General features: G+C 40.1%; 2 protein-coding genes across 7 annotated transcripts; both read right to left on the bottom strand.

The window, feature by feature from the left end:
- LOC131127963 (uncharacterized) lies at positions 1-5,535 on the bottom strand. Of its 2 annotated transcripts, none has more exons than XM_058070395.2 (3): positions 5,377-5,535; positions 2,969-3,082; positions 1-1,571 (listed from the first exon to the last, which is right to left on the bottom strand). In XM_058070395.2, exons 1-3 carry the CDS (start codon positions 5,516-5,518, stop codon positions 1,348-1,350), a joined length of 480 nt encoding a protein of 159 aa, XP_057926378.2. In that variant the 5' UTR covers positions 5,519-5,535; the 3' UTR covers positions 1-1,347. The 2 variants fall into 2 exon arrangements, with proteins under 2 accessions (XP_057926378.2, XP_057926377.2); XM_058070394.2 differs by having other exon boundaries at positions 2,969-3,109; positions 5,377-5,533.
- Positions 5,536-6,133: 598 nt separating this feature from the next.
- On the bottom strand, positions 6,134-21,453 carry LOC131128586 (transforming acidic coiled-coil-containing protein 1-like). Of its 5 annotated transcripts, XM_058071561.2 has the most exons (14): positions 21,197-21,448; positions 17,651-17,693; positions 15,113-15,204; positions 12,886-13,246; positions 11,462-11,516; positions 11,295-11,373; positions 10,606-10,652; positions 9,566-9,703; positions 9,397-9,473; positions 9,289-9,332; positions 8,999-9,159; positions 8,732-8,838; positions 8,536-8,656; positions 6,134-8,462 (listed from the first exon to the last, which is right to left on the bottom strand). In XM_058071561.2, the coding sequence occupies exons 4-14, from the start codon at positions 13,191-13,193 to the stop codon at positions 8,394-8,396; spliced, it is 1,206 nt and encodes a 401-aa protein (XP_057927544.2). In that variant the 5' UTR covers positions 13,194-13,246; positions 15,113-15,204; positions 17,651-17,693; positions 21,197-21,448; the 3' UTR covers positions 6,134-8,393. The 5 variants fall into 5 exon arrangements, with proteins under 5 accessions (XP_057927544.2, XP_057927545.2, XP_057927543.2 ...); XM_058071562.2 differs by lacking the exon at positions 17,651-17,693 and having other exon boundaries at positions 9,566-9,700; positions 21,197-21,453; XM_058071560.2 differs by lacking the exon at positions 17,651-17,693 and having other exon boundaries at positions 21,197-21,451.
- Positions 21,454-23,167: the final 1,714 nt, after the last annotated feature.

The following is a 23,167-nucleotide window of genomic DNA, read 5'->3' as shown; positions in this document are numbered from 1 at the left end:
TCATATTTACTGTTTATTAATTGATGAATTTTATTAATTAATTTATTAATGAACTATTTACACAGCAGTCCAACAAAGTATGCTGGGAAGCAGGAAGTGCTCCCATCAATGCTACAATATGTTAAGCAGTGAAATTTATTCATGCACTTAATTTGCTTTCTTTATCGATCTATCGTCAATGTGTTTGTCATCTGGTTAGTGAAGAGCTGTGACCTCCTGTTAAGAGGAAGTGGTAGAACATCATCACCCAATAAGGGACCGCATGACAGGATAAGAAATCAGTGAGGTAGCGTTCTTGTCCTGTCAGTTCAAGCTCATGTGTCATAGTTGCACCGTCTTCATTAGACTTTTCCTTCCTTTTACCATTCAAGGTCAAGCACAAGGTCGTGTGCCACATTAACCACACAATCTAGTGCCTCATGCTGTGAGGTATGTAGGGGAAAAAAAGAGTTGTTACTGTATCTTTTATTCAGTTAAGCTGACATGAAATAAACATAAACAATTAGAGTTGTAAATACAGTTCAAATGATAGCAATATTAAGGAACAACACATTAAGTTATTGTTTATTCATTAACAGCACATTTTGACAGCATCTTTTTACCATTGTCTTTTTCCTGAAATCCCAAAATAAGACATTGGTCACCAGCAAAATCAATGAGTGAATGACTACAATCTACTATAAACCTAGCAGCTAAAAGGCTGTAAAATGTCATCCAAGGGAATCAAATGTAAGGAAAAAGAAAAGATTTTGAGGGTCAATGATAATGACAGGGTCTGAACGTGTTCATTTTGTACATTGAATTTAAATTTAAATACTACCAAATGTATATATTATTCATTCATTCATTTTCTATCCTCACGAGGATCGCAGGGGTGCTGGAACCTATCCCAGCTGTCTTCGGGCGAGAGGCGGGGTACACCCTGGACTGGTCGCCGGGCACAGGGCACATATAGACAAACAACCATTCACACTCACATTCATACCTATGGACAATTTGGAAAGTGGGAGGAAACCGGAGTACCCGGAGAAAACCCACGCATGCACAGGGAGAACATGCAAACTCCACACAGAGATGACTGAGGGTGGATATATAAATTATTTATATTTATATTAATTATGTAATTATTTGGTTTGTATATGTTTTACATATATATTACTTTTTAAATTGTAATGAAGGTTCAAACTATGTAGAAAAGAAGTTGCACGCAAACAAGATGAAAGCAACTTCCTTCTCCAGTCAAAGTTTATATTCAAAATCTCAGCGGGGCACAGCAGGGATCAAAAGAAGATAAATGGGTTCCAAAAACAGAAGGTTGGGAGGATATCTTTTCAACAAAAGTTGTGTCTACATGTGAGAGAAGCCTAAACGCAGCAGCAGCAGGGTGCCGAGCAGCAGGACAGGGCTGCTGGTCAGCGCTGCTGTGCTGCTGTGGTGCTGATCACCGTGACTGTGGCTCCTGTGTGGGCCGTTACAGTTGTCGCCATAGCAACACTCCATCTTAGCTCCAGAGTTGCTGCCCTGAGCTTTGTCACAGAAAGCCTTGTAGGTGCAGGACTTGAGTACAGTGTCTGAAAGAGAGATTAAAGGGTCCCTGATTCATCAACTTTGCTTAAATATGTTAAATATATGTTGTTTGTAATTATGCTATACAAAGTTAACAGTAAATTGGAAATTTATAGTTGAGCTTGCAGCTCAGCCTCATTTTTGAAAGTGACGTCAACGATGTAACATCCCCACTAAAGCAAAGTAAACAAACGCTTCTCGATGTACAATAGTGGCCATGCCAAAAGGCTGTGTTGCTGTCGGATGTTAATAGTAAGTTTAGTAAGTTTACTTTCTTTTCCACTTACCATTCTGTGTTTTGAAGGCGACCAATCTTCATCTCCATGTTTAAGTCCATGTTCTGCAAGTCCCCTAAAGCCCCTGTCACAACCGTTTTACTCCATACATTTTTTGGGGAAAGTGTATGGCCGCTATGTTTTTCTGAGAATGTGGGGAGGGAGTGGCAAGAGCAGGGAGAGTACGTCAATGCAAGGTTGCACAAGGTCAAAGTATGTGGCCAGCACACCATGCCAGGGGTTGTGTGCATTGAGCTTTACGCAAGTGGTAAATGAATCGTCCGTGCTTACAACGTTCTTGCAATTTTTCTTACAATCTCCGTGTGATTGCCATGTTATCATATGGAGGCCATACTTACATGTTGTAAGTGCCTGCAAGTGTGATAAACGTGAGTTTTTCCAACCTTCAGAGGTTCTGCAGAATTCCCTACGGCTGCTGCCTCAAGATGCCACCCATTCTACCACAGAGACTCAGGGTTCTGATGCTGCAAGAGCAGCTTCAAGCGCACCTACAGCAACACTCCCCTCATGATCACGCTCCTCCTCTCCTTTCCTCCCCCCGTCACCATCTCATCTTCCACAACCTGTTTCGTATTGGGCCTCTCTGGCTGTATCCACTGCCTTTTCAGCTGCATACAGATGCAGCCGACCCCTATTTCTGCATCTTCAGCATCTTTTAGACGCAATGTTGGCACTCGTCCGTCAGCTTGGCTATACTGCAGAAATCAGTGTGCACAATGTGCATTGTAAGCACGCAGCCCGCAAAAGTTCCTCCTGCACTAAAAGTGCCATGTCATGTCTGTGTGCTCCCAAATTTGTACAAAGGCGGTACAAAATTTTGCCCACATTTTTGCGAGTAGACAGCAGGCAGTTGTCAGTACAACAGGTTGGGGCTGCGCTTATTTAATCTCCAAATGTTTCTTTCTTCTTTTTGCCTGGAAAACTATTGACATAGTGCTTAAATCTTTGCTATGATAACTCTAAACATCGTCCGTCCTGTACACCACCATGTTTGTTTACCTGAGAGATACTACTCCAATGATGTCACTTCCAGAAATTACACTAAGCCATTGTTATGCTGACCTAAATGTGAATATGTGTAATATAATGTGTATATATTTACTGACGTGGTCCACTGATGGTGGCACAGGCGTCAGCGTACTGCGGGCAGGATGCCGAGCCTTGTTTATTGCAGTCTTCCTCGCTGGATGCTGCACACGTGTGGCATTTGAGGGCAGAGCCTTTGCAGACAGAACAGGAAAGAACAGCTGATTTGAAACTAAGCATGTACACTCCATCACCAGACACTTGATTAGGTACATCTGCACAATTCATGTGATCCAGTACAATAATGCTTTACTGCTTCATTGTGGTTGTTGGTACACTGAATCAAACTTAAGAGGTTGTTTGCTCCTCAAGTCTAAAGAACGAAAACCGAAAGATTAGAAACACCTATTACTCAGCTGTAGGGCACTTCTACAGTATTGCAAACTGTCAATCAAAATTGATGATCCTACATTTTCGATACAGCTTTCATTGTATTGTGCAGGTGTACCTGATGAAGTGGCCAGTGAATATATGTCAATCTAACTACACACACACACACACACACACACACACAACTTGCTGTACTTTTGCTGAGTTGGGTTGCAAAATTTGGAGTGACCCTAACGGATATAAGTGAATTCACAGGAATGAATGGGAATAAATGTCAACTTTGTCTATAAAGGGGAATTAAATGTTTTGTTTCTTTCTTTCGGTGTTGCTTAAAAATATTGTAACAGTATATATATGTAGTAGTATGTAATAGTAAATACTATTTGTGCTGCTGGAGTATATACTTTTTTTTCCAATCTGTTAATAACCAATGTATCAGGAGTGAAACCAAAAATGAATCAGATTTTGCATTACAAATCAAGCATTTCTGTTTATGGAAAAGCATAATAGTAAGTGAAGTAACCCAAAATGTGAGTACACATTTCAGCAACTGTTTTTATTACAGTAATCTCGTTAAATGACAATATAATTCAAATGAAATGTGGATGCACTTTAGTGTAGTTAGTGTAGATTTAATAGCCACTGAAAATGACTATTGTCTAAATAGTGGGCAACACAAATGAACGGCAACATTTATTTTGCCTACTGCATGAGTGCTGCCAACACCAGTCATTGATGGAAACATGAATTCTAAAGTGTACTGACATTCTCAAGTGCCTTGGGAAACTAAGCTCATCTCCCAGATGCCTTGCTGAGGAATGTGAAGGTGAAGGTAAACAAGTGACCAAGTATGTCTCCAGAACAGAACCCAACTGAGAACCTCTAGGACAGGGGTGTCAAACACACGGCCCGCGGGGCAAATGTGGCCCGCAGGACACTAGTTTGAGGCCCCCGCCTTGATATGAAAGTTTAATGTTAGTGTGGCCCGCGCAAGTTTGATATGGATGCTGTATGGTATCATGTACCCAGAAAAAATTATTACGTTTGATTAATGTTCATGTTAAAGGTTAAATAACTGTTAATAGTTATCCTCCCTATCCGTGTGGAATTGGTAAGTTTTTGGCTTTTTTAAGTTTAAAGGAAATAACTTGGAGGTTACCGTTTAGGTCGCTAGATCTCTAGTTTGCGAGTTAGCATGTGTCTCAAGACCCTGCAGTTGCGCAATATGTTGTAAATAAAAAAAGTATAAATGTGACTATAGACGTGTTTTGTCATGTCTACAGGGCTCTAATAATGCTTTGTTAATTTTAATCTGAAAAAAATAATTTGTCTACCCACCAACTATATGTGGTTTCTTAAGTTTTTATTATTTGCCATTTTATTATTATTATTAATATATTTATTTATTTATTACTGATTGATTGATTTTCTTTATTCTTGATTTGTTTATTTATTTTTCATCTTATTTTGTGCAGAAAAATAAAAATTAAGATATTTGAGAACAGTGTAATGTTTTATCAGCGCTTTTATTGTAGAAAATAGGAACCAAAGCACTGAAAAAGTTTGTATATTTTTATGTGGCCCAGTCTCACCCAGACCCTAGCTCCAGTGGCCCCCAAGTAAATTGACTTTGAGACCCCTGCTCTCGGACCTCCTCAGGTGGAAGGTGGAGGGGGGCAAAGTGTCTAACATCCACCTGCTCCGTGATGTCATCACAGAGGAGTGGAAGAGGATTCCAGTAACAACCTGTGCAGCTCCAGTGATTTACATTCCCAAGAGGATTAAGTCAGTACTAGATAACAATGGTACTCACTCTAAATAGTCATATTCACACTATTCGGCACTAAAGACTTTTAAACACTGGCTTTTAATATAAGCTGAGCTAGTATCCACATCTATAGTACGGATTGGTTGTATTTGTTAGTCAAAAAATACTCAAAAGCCCCAGTTAATTGATACTACTTGTATTTGATTTGAAGTGTCCATATTGTCTTACTTAATGTGACCACATTTTTCTCCAGCCTCTTAGGAACTGGTGAGTAGCTTCCCATTGATATTTAAAAGTAAAACCTATTCCCCCACTGTGATCAAAACTTACTGTGGGCAGCCAGAAAGAGAACCAGGACCAGGACAAGCGGTACCTTCATGGCAGCATGCAATGAGTCCAAAGAGCGAGTGGATGAGATTAGACGAAGCTGTGACCGAGGGTTGGAAACGCTGGACACTGGAAGGTGTCTCATGGCATTAAAGTCTAATCTCTATAATCTCCATTTATGCTGCACAGCCAGCAGCCTCCACTAATGGACTTAAAAAAACAAGCCGTAGCACACACTTTGTGTCTTTAGACCACTCTTTTTCAACCAACGCTTGAGAGTTGTTCAGCTGGATGATGTTCCTATACGACCTCCAGGTGATTGTTGTGCTCATATGGCCTCAGTCCGATGGGATCCGTGCATGAAAGCATGGGATAAACAATGCATCATCCCAGTACGGAGGTCAAAGCCATGACACACATACTGACAGCGCACGCTGTGAGAATTCTCACAGCTGCCACGATGACGCTCATGTTTATCAGGCCACGTACACAGAGTATAAGCTTGTAATGCACTTTTTAAGATACTTAATACTTAACATTCATTGAGTTTATAACTCAAAGTTTCCTTGTGGTAAGCTATTTTTATTGTTTAATATCAAACTCTTTCCTCCATCCATCCATTTTCTATGCCACTTATCCTCACTAGGGTCGCGGGGTATGCTGGAGCCTATCCCAGCGGAGTACACCTTGGACTGGTCGCCAGCCAATCGCAATGCCTACTACTCAAAAAGATGTAAAAGATGACCTCATGACAAAAAAACCCTCATAAAACAAATTATATCTTTATTTCTCAGTTAAAAGTATACATACACAGTAAGTCTTTAATGTGCCAACACAGAATTGAGACAACGGACAAATGTAATGCAATTGTGGCACATGGTGTGTGTTGGTTTGTTATTTTGAAAAAACAAAAGGTCAGTTTGTATTACATCCTTACATACAGTACAAAATATTTATATTGAGTGCAGTAGTACAGCAGTACACAAAAGCTTGTTAACCAATGGCCACAATACTTTGTCTAGGGACTATAAAGAATCTCGGAATTTTTCATGTGGCTCTAAATACGCGTTGGGATTATTAACCCCACCTAGTATGGAAGCAGCAAGAGTTACTGTATTGATTTGTATGAAACTGTGTGCCCAACAAGAACGTATGGCATTTGATGAACATCTGACATTTGATCATCCCAGTCCCAGAATCATAACATCTTACAGGGTTCCTATGGATTTGACATTTCAAAATTCCATACTTTTTCCAGTATTATTTAATAGCTGTTTATCATTATCAATTAATTGACCATTGATCCATTATCCAATCAATCTACAACTATTTTGTGATTTTAAAATGTTATCCTACAGGAAGCAGACCTGATCTTTGCATCAGACAGGACTGTCCTACCTAGTCAGACTAGTGTTTGTCCCACCTTGTCAGTGAGAACTGATGAAGCCTGCTCGGATGAGAGTCGGAAAACATCTTCTAAGACAACTAAAACAGTCCAGTAGTGATCGATTCAATGCCCTGAGAATAAAATTGCAGGAATTAAGGAACATTTCTCTGTGTTTTAGGCAAAAGATATTCACACACATCAGCTTTGACTTTGAAAAACAGCCATGGACATTTTTGCCTTTTTTTCTGATATGCTGCAGATCAAACCACTCACTGTGTTTGCTTCATGTTGACTTGGTCTGTATACAGCCTTACTGATTACTTGATTAATCGAATCATAGCTCCTCAGAAGCCCCTCAGAAACCATTAATCCACTTTTTTTTAAATGTATATTGTATAGTATATTGTTCTATACTTGAGTTTCCATTTTCTACACTTTTCCAGACCTGGAAATTTGTAAAATGAAAATCCATATATGTCGGAACCCTGAACTTCCGTAATTCGCCAATAAATCAGACAGAATAGAACTGCAGTCCCTGGTGATCTGGATGGCCAAATCTCTGTCCTTGAAATACTCTTGCTAAAGCAAACACTAATAATGTTATATGCTGTTAAATGTGCTGAAATCTATTTCTGAGGGTCCCCCTGCTGTCAAATCTATAACTGCATTATGCTAACTCTATTGGTACATAATTAATGAAACATCAAGGAGAGCATCAGCCGCTCCAGAATAAAAAATGTTAGTCCGATAATTAAGTCCAGTTCATGTCCTGCCTCATTTTTGTGAGCTCATGCTCCTGACGGGTGAAAATGCCACTCATCATAATCTGGTTGGACAAACATAAATGTGACACCCTTTTTTTCCCAGTTTTGTTATGAGTTCAACCTTGGCGGAGATCTGGACTCTGAATGTTCTACTAGTTGATAGTACATACAGTATTTTCCTTCCTTTCTCTGACAAAATAAAAATTTGATCACATTATGATTGTTCGGCCTTGGTGGAGGTCAGCACTCTACTAAATATCCTCATGTAGTGTTAAAACCCCCCACAAAGTGCACAGTGTTAACGTAATCACAGAGGAGCCACTGATTGTCTGATAAGAAATTGTGTGCAATTACAACTCTAAGGTTGCGAAGGATTATGAAGCACTGGAAAAGTGGTCAGAACACACCGAGATCCAATAGTCCTCCTGAACTAATGAACCTTAAACCGTTTCAGCCTAGTCCTCCACCTCCCTCTTCTGCTTCCACACAACACCCCTGAGAGTAGTTCAGGAGAATACATTATTCAGATTGTTGCTTTAACGTAAAACAACCCTTGTCAAAGCCTCTCTGAGCATACTCCTGAATATGAGAACCTCTGCCTGCCTTAAATATGATGTCATCCTGCTGTAGGAGTTGCATGACAATTTAGCCATGAAGCTGCTCCCTCACAAGAAGGTCATTGTTGTGCACTGGCAGGATAGACAAAATCACGAGGGGTTCATAAAATGCAATCAAAACAGATGACTACATGTAAAAAAAGTCCCTTTTAGAATGATCTTAGAAAGGCCAGCACAAGGGAGGGGTTTTAGCGTCTTGTTGGTTATGGAAGCATGCACGGGAAGTCACGGTTGAGCCACAAGAGACTCATCTCAGTCTACTTTTCCCATTTTGGCGATGAGCTCGTCACAGATTTTGGTGAGCTCCTCCATCTCTTGATTCTGTGGGATTGCCACAAGATGAGTTAGAATGTGTGTTCGCTTGATGCATCACTCGTATGATGAGGCTGCTTGCCTTTTGCTGCAGGGCTTGCTCCAGCGACTCATTCTTCATTTGCTCTTTTCTCAGGCTGGCCGTCAGCGCCATACTCTCAGAGCTCGCCTTTGTGCGCACCTGAGCGATCTCTTCATTGGCCCTGACCGAGATTATTAATTTATATTCTGTAGTAGCTGCTTAAAACAAAAAAAAATGTATTTCAGGCAGGCCTTACTTATCTAGTTTCTCCTCAGCATGGACTTTGAGTGTCTGGTATCTCTGCTCCTCCTGCTTGACTCTGGCAAGATAATCCTGAGCACATTTCTTCAGCACTTCTTCATTCTGTAGAGGAATAAATACAGTTAGTGGACTTTGTCTATCAGTGTGCTTCTGTCGGGCAAAAATGTGAAAATGTCTTTCAATTGTATGTGGGGGAATTGTTTGTCTAAATGTGTCAGCCATGCTGTATAAATAATGATTGGATGGAAACATTTTCATTTACTTTCTTAAAGCCTTCCAGGGTGCTCTTCATGTTTTCATAGCGCCGAAAGACATCAGACAGCGAACGTTCCACTGAGCTCAGGTCTGCCAGGGCGGCCTCCTTCTCCATGGTCACAGCATGCAAAGACTTCTGGGAACTTAGGCTATTCCTCTGCTCGTCCTCTGAGAGGAAGTGTGAATGTGTAATATACCACTGAGGGTCAGGTCATCATCCTTGTTATTATTTCCTTTGGTACCAAATAAACAATAACACTTGCTTATTATAGAGATAAAAATGACTGTTGTACTCACCGATCATCTGAGCGATTGTCTTCTCATACTCAGCAACAATCTTTCTATAAAAATGTAAAACACATTGATTACATGTGTATCCATCTATCATTTTTTAAGTGTATTCACCTCATCTCATTGACTTCTTGTCTGCTGTCCTCATATTTCCTCTTCCAGTCACTCACTTCCACCTCCTTTGTGATGACCTAAAGAAAGGACATCTGTGCTGTGATGAAAACTACAATGTGGTCGCAAAAAGGATAAAGGTAAAATATTACAAATTTATGAAAGTATGCACCTCCTCTTTAATGAGAGTGAGAACGGCCTGTTTCTCCTCCTCACTGATGCAAATAGAGTCCAGGACCTGACTTCCTGTTTTCTGTATCCCACTTCCTTCCGATTTGTTTTTCCACTCACCGCGGTCTTCATTGTGCTGCTGGAAGAGGAAACCAGATGCTTCAACTATTATACCCACTTAGTTTATTTCATTATTTGCAATATTTGGATTAGTGTGAGAGCAGCGTTTTAATTTCTAAAGCTTCCTTTATTTAGCTACGGTATCTTAAATTTAGTCCTTACCAAACACAAACATAAACCCTCCACCCCATTTCCCAACCTCTGTCTTTTATTGGATTATAAGAGGACCATTCTAATCTCCTGAATGATAATCTAAATCCATCTGTCACCTAAGGAGAGGAATGTGATGGCCATCGTATCAGACATGCAGGTCATTGTGTTGCAGAGTTAACAATTGTGAGGGAAGTCTGCTAATAATATGGTTTATTTCATTTGAACATGCATCAGATTACAATTGAGTGCATCGCATAATCAGTTCACAGTTTCACTCGGAAATCTGCTGTGGATGTCAGCTAAAATTACCATCAATTAGAGATTAATATTTTCAGTTGCTTGTGGATTATAGAGTTAATGTTTCAGGCACCAAAATTCATAATTGGTACCTTGGAAGCCACACATCTCGCTATAGGCAGTAAAACCATGTGATCAGGTACTGTTTATGCTGTAATAACAAACTTGTAAAAAAAAAAACACAACTACACTACACAATTACACAACTATGTCATTATGACAATAATATAACTATAGCCTGACCCCTCAGCTTCTCCCTTCTTAGGTTTCAATAAAGGTGCTTATGGATTAAATGTATTATTATTGTAGGCACTTGAAAACAAATGACTGCAGTCAAAGTGGGTCACAACTGAACAACTATGGGAAAATGCGGCTTCATGGTAACAACAGTTGAGAACCTCTGGTACATAGGAGATAAAGGGCCAATTTGCATCCAACCAAATCAAGTCAATAAACAAGACAATTTCTCACCAATGTGCAGATGTCTGACTCATTTGGTCTGGGGGTCACATGGCAGACTGAAAGAGATCAATTCACATTGGGTAGTAGAATTGATCAGGCTTTGCAATATTTGTAAAAGATGAGCATGTTATTGTTGTAATTGTGTAATTTCACGACAATAGGGCATTCAGTTAAACTGAATAGAATTGCTTAACTAGGAATCCAAACAGTGGATTGCTATTGATTGAGTGTGTTGTCCAATTCTTATCTTTTGCAGTTTCCTAGTAAACTAGCATGAGAACATACTGTAGAGATTATGCTGGAAGCAATCAATGATTCCCTACTAAGAATCCGCTTACTAGAGTTGTGTTGTGCTCTAAGTGAGGATGTGTTTACCTGGCAAGACATGTCTTGTTTATCTTCTCTAGCAGATAAGCACTGACTGACTGTACTGTACTGTGCAGTCACAGTGCACATTACTCACTGTCACAGAAGCAGGACACCACAGCCACAGTTAATCATTTATCTTGGACGTATGTGTGACATTAAGGCACCGATGACCTTCTCGCAGTCCTGGATTGATCGACTGATTGTTTGCGAAACTATCAGCTACCTGATCCTGGTACAACAGTGTCCTTCTGGGAGTAATAACTGAGCTATTTGCCAGTGCTGACTCAGTGGATACAAGTGTATTGTGGCATGCTCATCCATTTACTCACCGTTTTGCTCCTTGTCTGGTTTGACACCTGTGCTGCTGGCCAGCTTCTCTTCATCTGTAGCGTGGCCACCTCGATCATCCTTCACCAAAGACAAATATGATTAAGAATGCAAAATAAATACAACCCCATATCCTGTATGTTGGTCATAAACACACAGCCACCCTCACCTGCCCGCACATGTCTTTTTGTGCCAGCTGATCCAACTTCATTTTACATGACTTCCTGAACATAAAGAGGGAGAACAGCAGAGTGACCATCAGAGAGAACCATCAGAGAGAACCATCACAGATCTATCGTTGTATGCTTTTAGTAGTTCTCAACATCTAGAAACTGCACAGAGGAATAATAACTTAACAACATATTCAGTTTTATCAGGGTTTTTTTGTTTAACATTTTATCAATCAATTACAATAGACCATAACAAGTTCTGTACTTGCCACAGTCAGAACAAGCACAAACAACAGTATGTGACATTATAGTCTAAAAGGACAAATATATTTAAAATCTAAAATACATTTGGAGGTCCGAGTACACCCATTTGAAATCCACTGCTCTATTTGAATGAAGAGTTGTCTTCCTTCTGCTCCTTGTCATTTATTAATGATTGGCAAATCATTTTGTTTGTTGTGTTGATTTTTCCCTCAATGGATGAATGAAATAAAATGATGGATGGAAAAAAATGAAATGAAATAAATGACTACAGGAAAAAAGCAATTTCTGCAAAAAATAACTTATGCGATTGTTAAAACTGCCGAATTGTGTAGGGGATTTAAAGAAAAAGTCACATGAACACAAGAAAATACTAACCGAATACAAGGAATTGAAATGAAGGCTAAATTTGACGATGGACAGACAAGTAAAAAAACTAGTTTCTATAGTAAGTACACTACTTCGATGCTCCACGAGAGGGAGCCATTCTACAAGGATGTTTTAACAGAAAAGCCTGTGGTATATTAATTATTACGTGATAAAATATACTTATTATTGTTTTAAATGATAAAATATGTTTTTTAGATCTTCCTAATGGACACCACAAATGGTCACATTAAAGAGGAACTTTAATCATTTACAATCCTTGTGGAAAAAAAACATGTTTCCAAAACATGCATGTTAGGTTAATTGGCGACTCTAAATTGTCCATAGATATGAATGTGAGAGTGAATTTTATTTTGTCTATGACTGGCTGGCAACCAGCAGTCAGCTGGGATAGGCTCCAGCATACCACCACAACCCGAGTGTAGCTAAACCTGCACTGCATCAGGGTATTGCTGATATTTTTATATGTTCATGAAAACTGGGTTTTTGATACTCAAGTTCAAATTTTGTGCAAGTGACCTCAAATAAGCGTAATAAAAGAAAGCTTCTGATAGTTGAGATACACAATAGTTGGTTGAGCTAAGGTTCTATTGTACGAAAGCGTGCATTCAAAGTTGTTTCCTTCTGGCATGAAAGACAAAGTTTTTTCAAACTGAACATGTGAGTCACAATCCAGCTGGAGGCTCAAAGTGGCCAATAAATGGAAGATCGCTGTGATTTGAGCATTGGTTCAATGCTCAGTATGATGTGTGTTTCCATCTGCAATCTTACTCACGTGTCAATCGTACTGCTGACCTCACTGGAAACCTCCTGGTTGCAGGCTTGTTTTAATGCATCACAGTTCACGTTGCCATTGAGCAAGTCATGATGCAGGGAGTGGTCATAGCTGGGTATTAATTTCAGGTCGAAGTTCACAGGAGCTTCATCGTCCACCTCGGTGGGATCAGGCTTGTTCAGCACCGAGTGGACTGGCAGGGATGGGGGCCTCTGCACTTGAGGGGAAGGATTTGATGGGGGTGTTACAATCAGACTGAGATTGGAGTTCAGACCAAAGCTGTTGTTGTTGGGGGACGAGCTCATCATGTTGTTGAGGGTGTCCACCGCATCCTGTTTGGAAATCTTGTGGACACATTGCTCTATAATGTCAACAATAAGACAAAGAGACATTTGTTCTTAAATGAAATTAAATGTATACACTCAAAGATCACATAATTAGAAACAATGGGTACTCAGGTTTCTTCCCACATTTGAAAAAACATGCCTGTTGGGTTAATTGGCAACTCCAAATTGTCCATAAGTGAATGGTTTGTCTATATGTGCCCTGCGATTGGCTGGCAACTAGTCCAGGATGTACCTCACCTCTCGCCTAAAGACAGCTGGGATAGGCTCCACAAGTGAGGATAAGCGGCATACAAAATACATGGACTGTAATGAAAATGAACATTTAATAACAAGGTACATAAACCCAGAGGAGTTGTACCTTTACATCTCTATGAGTTACTGTATATAAAAAAAATTATATGCTGTTGTTCCTAATGTTGTGGTCTTGTTGTTTAAATGTTCTCATCCACTGGCTATACAATGATTTCATGTGTCACCTAGGGATTTTAACTCTTAGTGACTTCCCTTCTCCCGCTACAACACTTCAAGTGGCTGCAGCCTTTTTTTCACATCCTGTGAACAGAAGGCTAATGGCCCCGGGAACATACCGTTGAGTCATACTTCTAATGCTGTGCTACAAACCTTCCGTTAACTACACCTCCCTCACATGCACTGTTTATACTTTATTATGAGTAAGTCCAATCTTATTTAACATGTTCTGCATGTTAATCTAAAAAAACTAAATGTTCTGCTGAGGTTACTCCCTATATTTAGGGCTCTCTATTGACGCTCACACCCTTCTTAGAGAGAACAGCTGTAGAGGAGCCCCACCCAGTCAGATAGGGTTCACAGCACCACATGGCCCAGCAACAATGTCAACATCAGCCGTTATGACCATTGCTGATACAAGAAAAAAAGAGGATTAGAAACAATGGCAATGCGAAATAAAGAATAGTTTCTTCATCATACTAGTTCAACATTACTACTCATACTGTCATTATTAAGCAACATATATGTCCTCTGAGGCATCAGTTAATTATAGTACACCAGGAATCATATTATGAATCCCTTATGAGAATAGTACATTTGGAAAAGAGCATGTGATGGGAAAGGGAGTTATGTCAACACAAGCATCTTTATTGACTGGAATCATATGAGCTATGTGGTCAAATACACACAACGGTTGAATATTGATTTAGGTGGAAAAGCTCTTTGAAAATTCAGCTGAATAACGTTTTTGCTTATAAGCAAATACAAGTTTGCCAATGTGGTATTTCACAGAGATGGTATTTAAAACACCCAAATACATCCTTCCATGTTCTGTACCATTTGTCCTCACTTTGGGTGAGAGGCGGGGTACACGCTGTTTACAATCACAATCCCGCCTATGGACAATTTAGAGTGTACCATTAACATAACATAACATCCCTAATCAAACTAACAAGTTTTTGGGAAGTGGGATCAAGTCGGACTACCTAGAGAAACCCTCCTCCCCAAGCACAGGGAGAACAGACATTTATTTCATAACTGGAGAGAGGATAAGGTACATATTTATGAAATCTGAAAACTCACTATGCAGAAATAAACAACTTTTCTTTTATTATTTCAATAATGATTTGGAGTGCTTGAGAAAGTCAAAAGGAAATCACTGCATTTTTGACTACAATTATTTATTAACAAACCAAACCAGTGTTGTAATACCACTAGCAAGAAGCAAACTGCTCAGCAACCAACAACTGAGTAATGCAACCAACTTTTTAAAGTACATGCAGTGGTGTATCATGCTGCTCGATGCTAACCACTCATCATACTTCAAATGCAGCTCATCAAATTTAAACAAATGCTACATCAGGAGGCAGCCTACCCCCAAAGCTGTTAATGCCAATGTAATGGCATCTCACCTGTGGAAATGGAGTTGTCCAGCTCACTCAGCAGTTTCACGACACCTGGAGACTCAACCTCTGGGGTTTCAAAGGTCCCCTCTGAGTCCGAACTATAAAGAGAGAAATCAACAATTATTTGTGGTGTTGGTCAAGCTCCAAGAAATATATATTTTAAAACAGAAAGAATTGATCGTGATCATCATCGGTGTCTCATGTTTACTGTATACAGAAAATAACGATGACAGTACAGTACTGTGCAATAGTCTGGCCATCGTTAGATCTGTTGTTTTTAGCAATACTACTATGACATGATACATTACGTATGTTTATTGTCTCTTTATAAGAAGACAATCACAATTAATTTGAAAAAGTTGTTGCGGCCCTTATGTGTCGTGATCCAAATATTTTGGATGACATCCAACCAAACATCATACAAATATCCTCTGAGTTGATGTAATCACAAAAATACTCAATGACTTACAGGACAATTAATTTGTTGCCAAGTCCGACCTGTGCCCCTCAACAGACATTCGTCTGGGGGGGCCAAAACCAGTCAGTATTTGGTGTGACAACCATTTACCCCAAATACCTCCATATACAGTGGCAGTTATTAGGTTTAGGGGGCAATCACACAGGGCCATGTAGGGTTTTTTTCTCCTTTAATAATAAAATGTTTCATTTAAAAATTGCATTTATGTTCAGTTGTGTTGTCACTGACTATATTTATTTTTTTGATGATGTGGAACATTTAAGTGTGACATACTGGTTGCATGAAATGAGCTAAAATAATGATGGACTAAATGCCAACAATTTCTGAGTACTGTAAATGAAAACTGTCTTGTAGTGGTTGACCCTAGTTTGGGGGGTTTCTTAGAATGACAAAATAACAATAACATTAAGGATTCAAAATACACAAGTTGGCTTTATTTCAAGTCAGAGGAAAGGGAGAGGTGAGGAAGTAAAGTAGGTGGTCCAACCAGACCACCTGCATCCTTTGCCCTTCAATACTCACTTTCCCGACAGTGAGTATTGGGTGTTTTCCCAACACAAAACACCCAGTCTTTTGGCTGCCTTGACATTCAGCCCAAATTAATTTCCTCAACATTGGAGGGTGTGACAAAAAAAGGGAGTGAAACATTGAGAGTTCCCACTCCCAGACGCTAAAACACACATCAAAACGTCCACACACTAATGAAAAACAGAACTCGCAACAAAGCTGCCAGAGCCAAAACCTGACCACAGTCCATCTGATACAAGCTCCCACCATACACAGCTAATCCTTAAATACATACCCCCAGTCTGCATCTACTCTCACATCCAATACACACACACACTGGATGCCATCCCAGTGATGGCCCCACGCCTGCAATCTTGGATGGTTACTTAGAAACTAGAAGTGGATGGAAAAAACCTAAAAGGATTGGAAACTGTGGTTTCCCTTCAACCATCCCCCAGTTTTCTGCAATTGAAGTTACTCCACCCTGCACCTCTCATTTTTACGCACTAAATGCAACACATAATACGAGCCTGGGAGATGCACTTTAGCTTCAATCTCAAAGTCAAGGACTTCGGCATCTATCTAGCAACTGTCTCTGGCATAGAGGCACCAAGTGCTATCACATAAACACTTTATACAGACCCACCTGTATCCCTGCTGTTTTCTCTATTATCACAAACCTAACTGTGCGTGTCTTACTTGTTGTCATCTTGCTGCCCATCGTCCCCTGCAACCCCTGTCACCGCCGACCATGTCCATTTGGCCCACTGGACCGGAGACAACCAGGACATCACTGCACTGCTTCTGGGTTGGAAAACAATGGCTTCTGTTCCTTATTGAGTGTCGATTAGAGTGTTTGTCCCACTCTCAACCAAGAAGCATTCTAAATATAAGCTGTTGTTGTTTTCCCTTTGAACGTATCACTTCCTCTGCAGCCTTCCAATCCTCTGCAAAGAAAAGATGTCCAGCCTGTGCTGCAGCTGCTGTTTCCGTCATCTGATTTTGCTCTCCGATGCAGATTAGTGGAGCACCAGTGGTCACTCCTTTCTCTGCTACCCTCCCTCCTCTCACTGGGAGAAACGATCAGCTGGTCAAACAGAACCGGCTCACTCTGCCGCTCTCACTTTTGCATGGCTTCTACAGGAGTCTGCCTCTCTCTTCCTTCTCGTGCCTCCTCCCCTCCTTGTTAAACACAAGAGGCAAAGCTTCCTGTTTTATGAGGCAGAGAGAGGACTGACTTGGGTTACTCTGGGACAGACGACCAAACAGGAAGGAAAAGACGTAAAACCTGGGATTTATGAGGCACACAGTACTGTGTACATATGTGGGTGCCTACATATTTTATGATGCTGTACCCCTGCACACACAGGTATTACTGTTTAACTGGCCATGAGAAATAATAATTGGGGAACACAACACCAATGACTTTCATTGCACTAATTAAATAAGTGTCATGTCAAATACTGACCTTTTTTAAGCAAGATGATCAAAGATGAGATCATAGACAGAAAAGCAATGATGTAGCGATGATGTGACAGCATCGCCAAAGACTTATTTACTGTCCAATCAGACTGCTGCAGGGTCATCCCTATCCAGCACTGCCTGTGGGTGGTAAAGAAGAACCTCTATCGCTGAATACTCCTGAGCTGCCACATTTTGAAATTGGAACAAAATTCAAAATTAACCTGCATGAGATTGGGTTTTAGCATCTTCAATGCACAAAATGTATCAAAGTGGCCCGCTACAATCTTAATGATCTGAAATGACAAACATGCAAAAAAATAAGAAATCAGCATGGGGGAAGGCGCCCACTATGTTCATGCCATTGTTCTATGGAACAAATGTGCCAAGGTGCTGAAACCACAGGCAAAAGATGAGCAAAACAGACGGTAATGTCTGCTGCTTCCCCACAGCAGACTGTGGTAGAAAAAGCTTGATGTGTGTGGGAGCTGACACCTATTTCTAATGTGCATAATGCAACTTACAAGACTGAAGTGGAACAGCTTCACCGAGAACATCAGAATCCTTTAAATCAAATACTGGGACATTTTTTAGATTCAGAAATAAGTCAAGTACAATACTGTATGTTTGCCTTGCCTTTTGTATCAGCATATTTCAGATCATGTGCAGATCATTACTGCACTGATGTGTGAAGAGACCCAAAAAGAATCTATTGTTCACATCTAGGACAGACAGCAAACGTCAATAAAGCAAACTAGCATTTGACAATAATGGCGCATCACACTGACTCACAGTCACTGCTCATGGGTCGCTTATGTAAGGGTACGTGGAGGCATCCCTTTCACACACGCACACACACACACAGAAACTAGGCCAGATGAGAAGTGCTCTTTAAAAAAATAACAGATCACCAATAAAACGGGAGAAAGTGGGAACAAAGTTCATAATTACATATTGTAATTGAATATATGAAATATTGCAATGTGATAGCATAAATAAACATACATACAGCTTTAAACGAGGCACTGCGGCACGTAGTTGTGCCAACATGCTGCCAAATAACGCCACACACTGGTGAACGCAGAGAAAGAGGCCTTGTTCAGCTGGGAAAGTGGGACTTTGACACTGAAAGTGAGGCAAAAAAGTCTCAAATTACTGACATTGTCAGCTCACCCCCTTTTGTTTTTCTGTCAGTCAAGACAGCTGTCTGTCCTGAATAGGTCAAAACTGAATAATGACTCAATGTCAGACAGCATGGACGCCATGTGTTGTTATCCCTTTGCACAAAGAGGTTACACTATTTCAGCAAAGGCAGAGTGCTTTGCGCTCTTACTCTGGTAATAACAACAGCAATATAGAAGGGAAATGCAGAGAGGGAACTGCAGAAACAACTCTTATGTAATACCTAGAGACCGCAAATAGCTCACAGAGGGGAAAAAAACCACACACATTTACAGTACATAGTTTTAACAGTAAGGAAAACACAGTATCAGTAAAACCCAGCCAGCCTTGTGTGCAAGTTAATCCAGCAAGAGTGCCCATCCCTAATCATCAATTACACGGTGACGGATAGCAGCATGTGTGCTTATTATGAGCTAATAATAAAGCAGCATTGACAAACATGTGTGAGCCACTACAGGCCAGATACTGGATGAGGTCGTTATCTGTGTGTGAGTGTGTGTGTGTTCTAGAAAATTAGAGAAGCTTCTCAAATGTCTCAATCCTCCTATGATAACAGAAGGTGAACGAGCCTGCATGACTGAACTCTCATCTAGCGCCACCATCAGGTCAACATTTCCACTGGAAGCACATCTGAAAATTACATGTGACTACTACAGTAAATGCTGAGCTTTCCAACAGCACCATCAGCTGGACAAACATGTAAATCTTCATGAATAATTCCTTTTTCGTAATTTTGCACAAAGCTGAATGTAACTGTTTTTTTTACTGTTTTCATTTTTATCATTTATATACCAACACTAAATTAATAATATCACTGTTAACTGTTTCTTCTTAAGATTCAATCTACAGTCGTTAATCTGTACTACACTGACTGGGACGATTTGATGTATGCTGCCATCTAGTGTCCATGATCCTTACCTATATATTTCAGATATACAATAGAAATAAAAAATACATCATCATTTGATTCTGCTGGTTTCTCTTCACTCTAAAAAAAATATTACTATAGTGCAGATGTGGAGAAGAGCTTAATAAATATTACATGTAATTTGATGAATAGTTTGAATGTGAGAGTAAAGAGGCAGTTCACTTTGACGGTTAACCAACTGGGGAACAAGTTCCACAAGAACCCTCCTTGAAAACACAAGTGGGAACTCTAAATGTAATTTAGAGTTCCTCCATACAGCGATGCTTGGTAACATAGTAACCGCGGAATGTTGAGACCAAAAGTGAAGGAGAGGTCATACAGAAAGACACCAACTGAGCTTTTGTTTGTGACTACAATAGGGACGCCAAAGGACACCCGACAATAGTGCATGTGCACTGTGCACACATGCATGCACAAAGAACAAGTAACAAACCTCCTGCAGCTCTGCTTTGAAGACTTTAAACCCATTTCACTAGGCTTCTAAATTTAGCTCAGTCAGAAGCAATTTCTATTTGACATGCTGTATAACTAACTGAAGCAGGATAAGTCATCACAATCTTTACCAATGGGGCTGTAGAAGATGTTAAGTATTTATAGGTGAATTTTACAATCATTCCAACAAACCTGAAGTCATCAGTGTCTAAATATGTCTAATTAAAACAATGTGCTTGTATTCTTCAGTTGGCCACTCAGTTCATCTCTCCACTGTAGCAAACTCTAACCCTATCCTGATCATGTTCCTCTAAAATAAAGCTCTATATACAGTATACAGTAAATATACTTGACAATGTGCTTTTAAAATATAAAGTCAGTGGAACATTAAAAGGCTGATTAGTCCAACTAAAATTAGAGCAGAGTGCAAAGACCCTAGAGGACAGCTTTCTGTTTCTCATGAGAATGACTCCAACCCCCCACCATTACTAACCCAAACATGCTTTTTTGAAAACAAGACTCCTTCTCCATGACTGATCCCAGAGAATATTATACTGTATTGCATAATGCAACTTAAGCTATGGATTAATACATGTCTCAAAACAGTGAAGAGCAGCTTTTAACCAGGGACATAAAATGCATGGCTTGGATTAGCAGTTGGGTGGGTGGGTGGGGGGTTACTTACAGTACACAAAGCGAAATGACTCTTTTTATAGAGGATTAGTGAAAATAAAGAGGGAGCATGGTTGTGCATTGATACATGTCTGCATCACTCTTCACTACCTGCTTGTTTTAAATGTGCAATACTGTACATGCGGTATGATTAAAAGGCGGGAATGAGGGTTAGGACTGCATAATTCATTGCACTTTCAAGCAAACATGCTGCTCCTAAAAATACTCCAGTAACTCCAAAGCGAAGCAATCACGAGGTGTGTTAATGCAGAAAGCACGACAGTGAACTCATCATTACACAAGTCATCAAAACAGCGAGAGCTCCTCATCTCCCACTCCTGCAGTGGCAACTAGATATGCTTCCTCTCATGACTCAGATATCTCAGATAGCACGTGAGTCTACAAAAACAAGACAAATGGAGCAACTTACATGCTGCTTTTCTTGCGTGGGGAGCCCTTCTTGTGCTGGCTAAGGGAGCCGCCCATGTTGTCATCAGTTGGGGCTGTGCAGGGGTCAGGTGTGATTCCCCAAAATTCTATGTTTATCTCTCCTTCAAAATATTAAAACTCCATGATACACTAGTCATGTTATCTGCCTTGGCCACTCTGAAATGTTCTCCACTGATCACACATAAACCCTAGTGACAGTCCTACCTCTTAATTATCCCATCCCCATCCTCCCTCTCTCTCTCTATCGCCAGGGAGAGTCACTTGGAAGAAAGGCAGGGAGGCGGAGTGCAAAAGAAGAAGGCTACACGGGGATGGAGTGTCATGGAGGGCATTGTCCTATACAGAAAGACACTCCTCCATTGGGAACCAGCTGCATGAGAGACGCAGGAGGGAGGGCAGCCCCACTTCCTGTTGTGTCACCTACACACTAACTGCTGGGAATAGATACACAGCATACATCAGAGACAAACTAAAGCTATTAATTTCTTACTGTACTGTACTGTGCACATGTAGGCCACAAAAAATATTTTTCCGCCAGTGAAATACAAGGACACACACAATTAGAAACATTCCACTGAAAATACAAAACCCACTTCCACTAAACTTTGTAGAGGGGTGGCACATGGAACAAGGGGAAAAAATCATTTTTGGTGAGTGTCTGTATAAAAGAGCTAATACAGGAATTCTTTATCATAGTTTGAGGCACCATGGTATCAAAGGCATGGTCCACCCCTGCAACAAATCATAGTGGTACCTCCATCTGTTTGTCTGAATAATCATCAACATATTAGATAATGGCTTCTCTTATTTAGAAGTCTAAATGTTGGCATATTTGATGATTTTAAATGTGTGCAGTGCAACATGCAAATCAAAGTGACATGCTGTTCGAATAGACTACCACCACCCCAAATGGCTTTCTTATTTCATGCACAATTAAAGTGACATAAAGTATGTATGCAAGGCTTGTTCTGAAAGTACAGAAAGTCTATTTAGTCAAAATGCAGTGAAATTAATAAATGATGGTGATTCTCCTACCTGCAGAGATGATGATGCCAGGCTGGATTTTGTGCGTGTGGCTCCCTCAGGATTGTCCATGGCAACAGGGCATTCAAGCTTGCTCATGCAGTTTGTTACTTCCAGCTGCAGGAGGCGACCCAGTGAGCATAAATCCCACTATGTCAGAAGAGGAAGGAGTTTAGAAGCATCCATTAACTCTTTGTTAATCATAAATGTTTGATTCACTCACTCAATTGTCACCGACAATGAAAATATAGTTTGCTGCTATAATAAGAGCCACGTATTAGCCCAGTTTAGACAGAGGTGTGCTAGCAAGTGAAAACTGAAAAATAAGATAATTTAATAATGTTATTTGGAAACTTGTTTGTAAATTGTGCACAGGTTTGAATATGAGTGTGAACGGTGATTTTTTCTATATGTGTGGGGTTGTAAATTCGTGCTTAACTTAGCTTTTCCTCAGTAATAGCAACTAGCTATTTAGCTAGCTGTTACTACACTGAAAACTTAAGTACATTGTGAAAAAAATAATTTAGTTGGTAATTTGCGTGACAGTGTTGCAAGTGGCAAAGTGATACATTCAAGCATGGGTGCAAGGATATGAAGAAACAGAAAAGACAAACCTTTGCTCTAGCCATGTTTTTGGCAAACTAGTGATGTGCGGATCGATATTACTATTTCGATACTTCCGATACGAGCTCACCGTATTGAAAAAACAGATGGAAACTTGCTTCTTCGAAGACGAGTAGATCATATCCTTGTCCATCCACCCAAGCTTGATGCTAAAAAAGAATTGTGTTACTCGTGTTTGCGCCGTGAATGAGATCGGCATATAGGGTGATATTGTCCTGGTGGTTTATGGTGCAACTATCAAGCTGATGCACTGCATATGAAGAAGAAACAAAGTCAAGGTTTGGCTTTACCAATGTACTGCAAA

Source organism: Doryrhamphus excisus, linkage group LG3 (assembly GCF_037039965.1).
Source record: "Doryrhamphus excisus strain RoL-2023G ecotype Guam linkage group LG3, RoL_Dexc_Guam_v1.1, whole genome shotgun sequence".
In the NCBI taxonomy this organism is placed as follows: Eukaryota; Metazoa; Chordata; class Actinopteri; order Syngnathiformes; family Syngnathidae; genus Doryrhamphus; species Doryrhamphus excisus.
Note: the sequence above shows the minus strand (reverse complement) of the source record. Positions and strands in the feature narration are given on the sequence as shown.

Coding starts and splice junctions, on each gene's coding strand:
- LOC131127963 (XM_058070394.2), bottom strand. CDS start 5,518: ATGAGACACCTTCCAGTGTCCAGCGTTTCCAACCCTCGGTCACAGCTT. Junction 3,110..5,376: donor TCTCTTTCTGGCTGCCCACA/GTAAGTTTTGAT, acceptor GTTTCAAATCAG/CTGTTCTTTCCTGTTCTGTC. Junction 1,572..2,968: donor TGCCACCATCAGTGGACCAC/GTCAGTAAATAT, acceptor TCTCTCTTTCAG/ACACTGTACTCAAGTCCTGC.
- LOC131128586 (XM_058071557.2), bottom strand. CDS start 16,882: ATGTCCTGGTTGTCTCCGGTCCAGTGGGCCAAATGGACATGGTCGGCG. Junction 9,160..9,288: donor GACAATCGCTCAGATGATCG/GTGAGTACAACA, acceptor ACTTCCTCTCAG/AGGACGAGCAGAGGAATAGC. Junction 8,657..8,731: donor GCTGAGGAGAAACTAGATAA/GTAAGGCCTGCC, acceptor AATCTCGGTCAG/GGCCAATGAAGAGATCGCTC.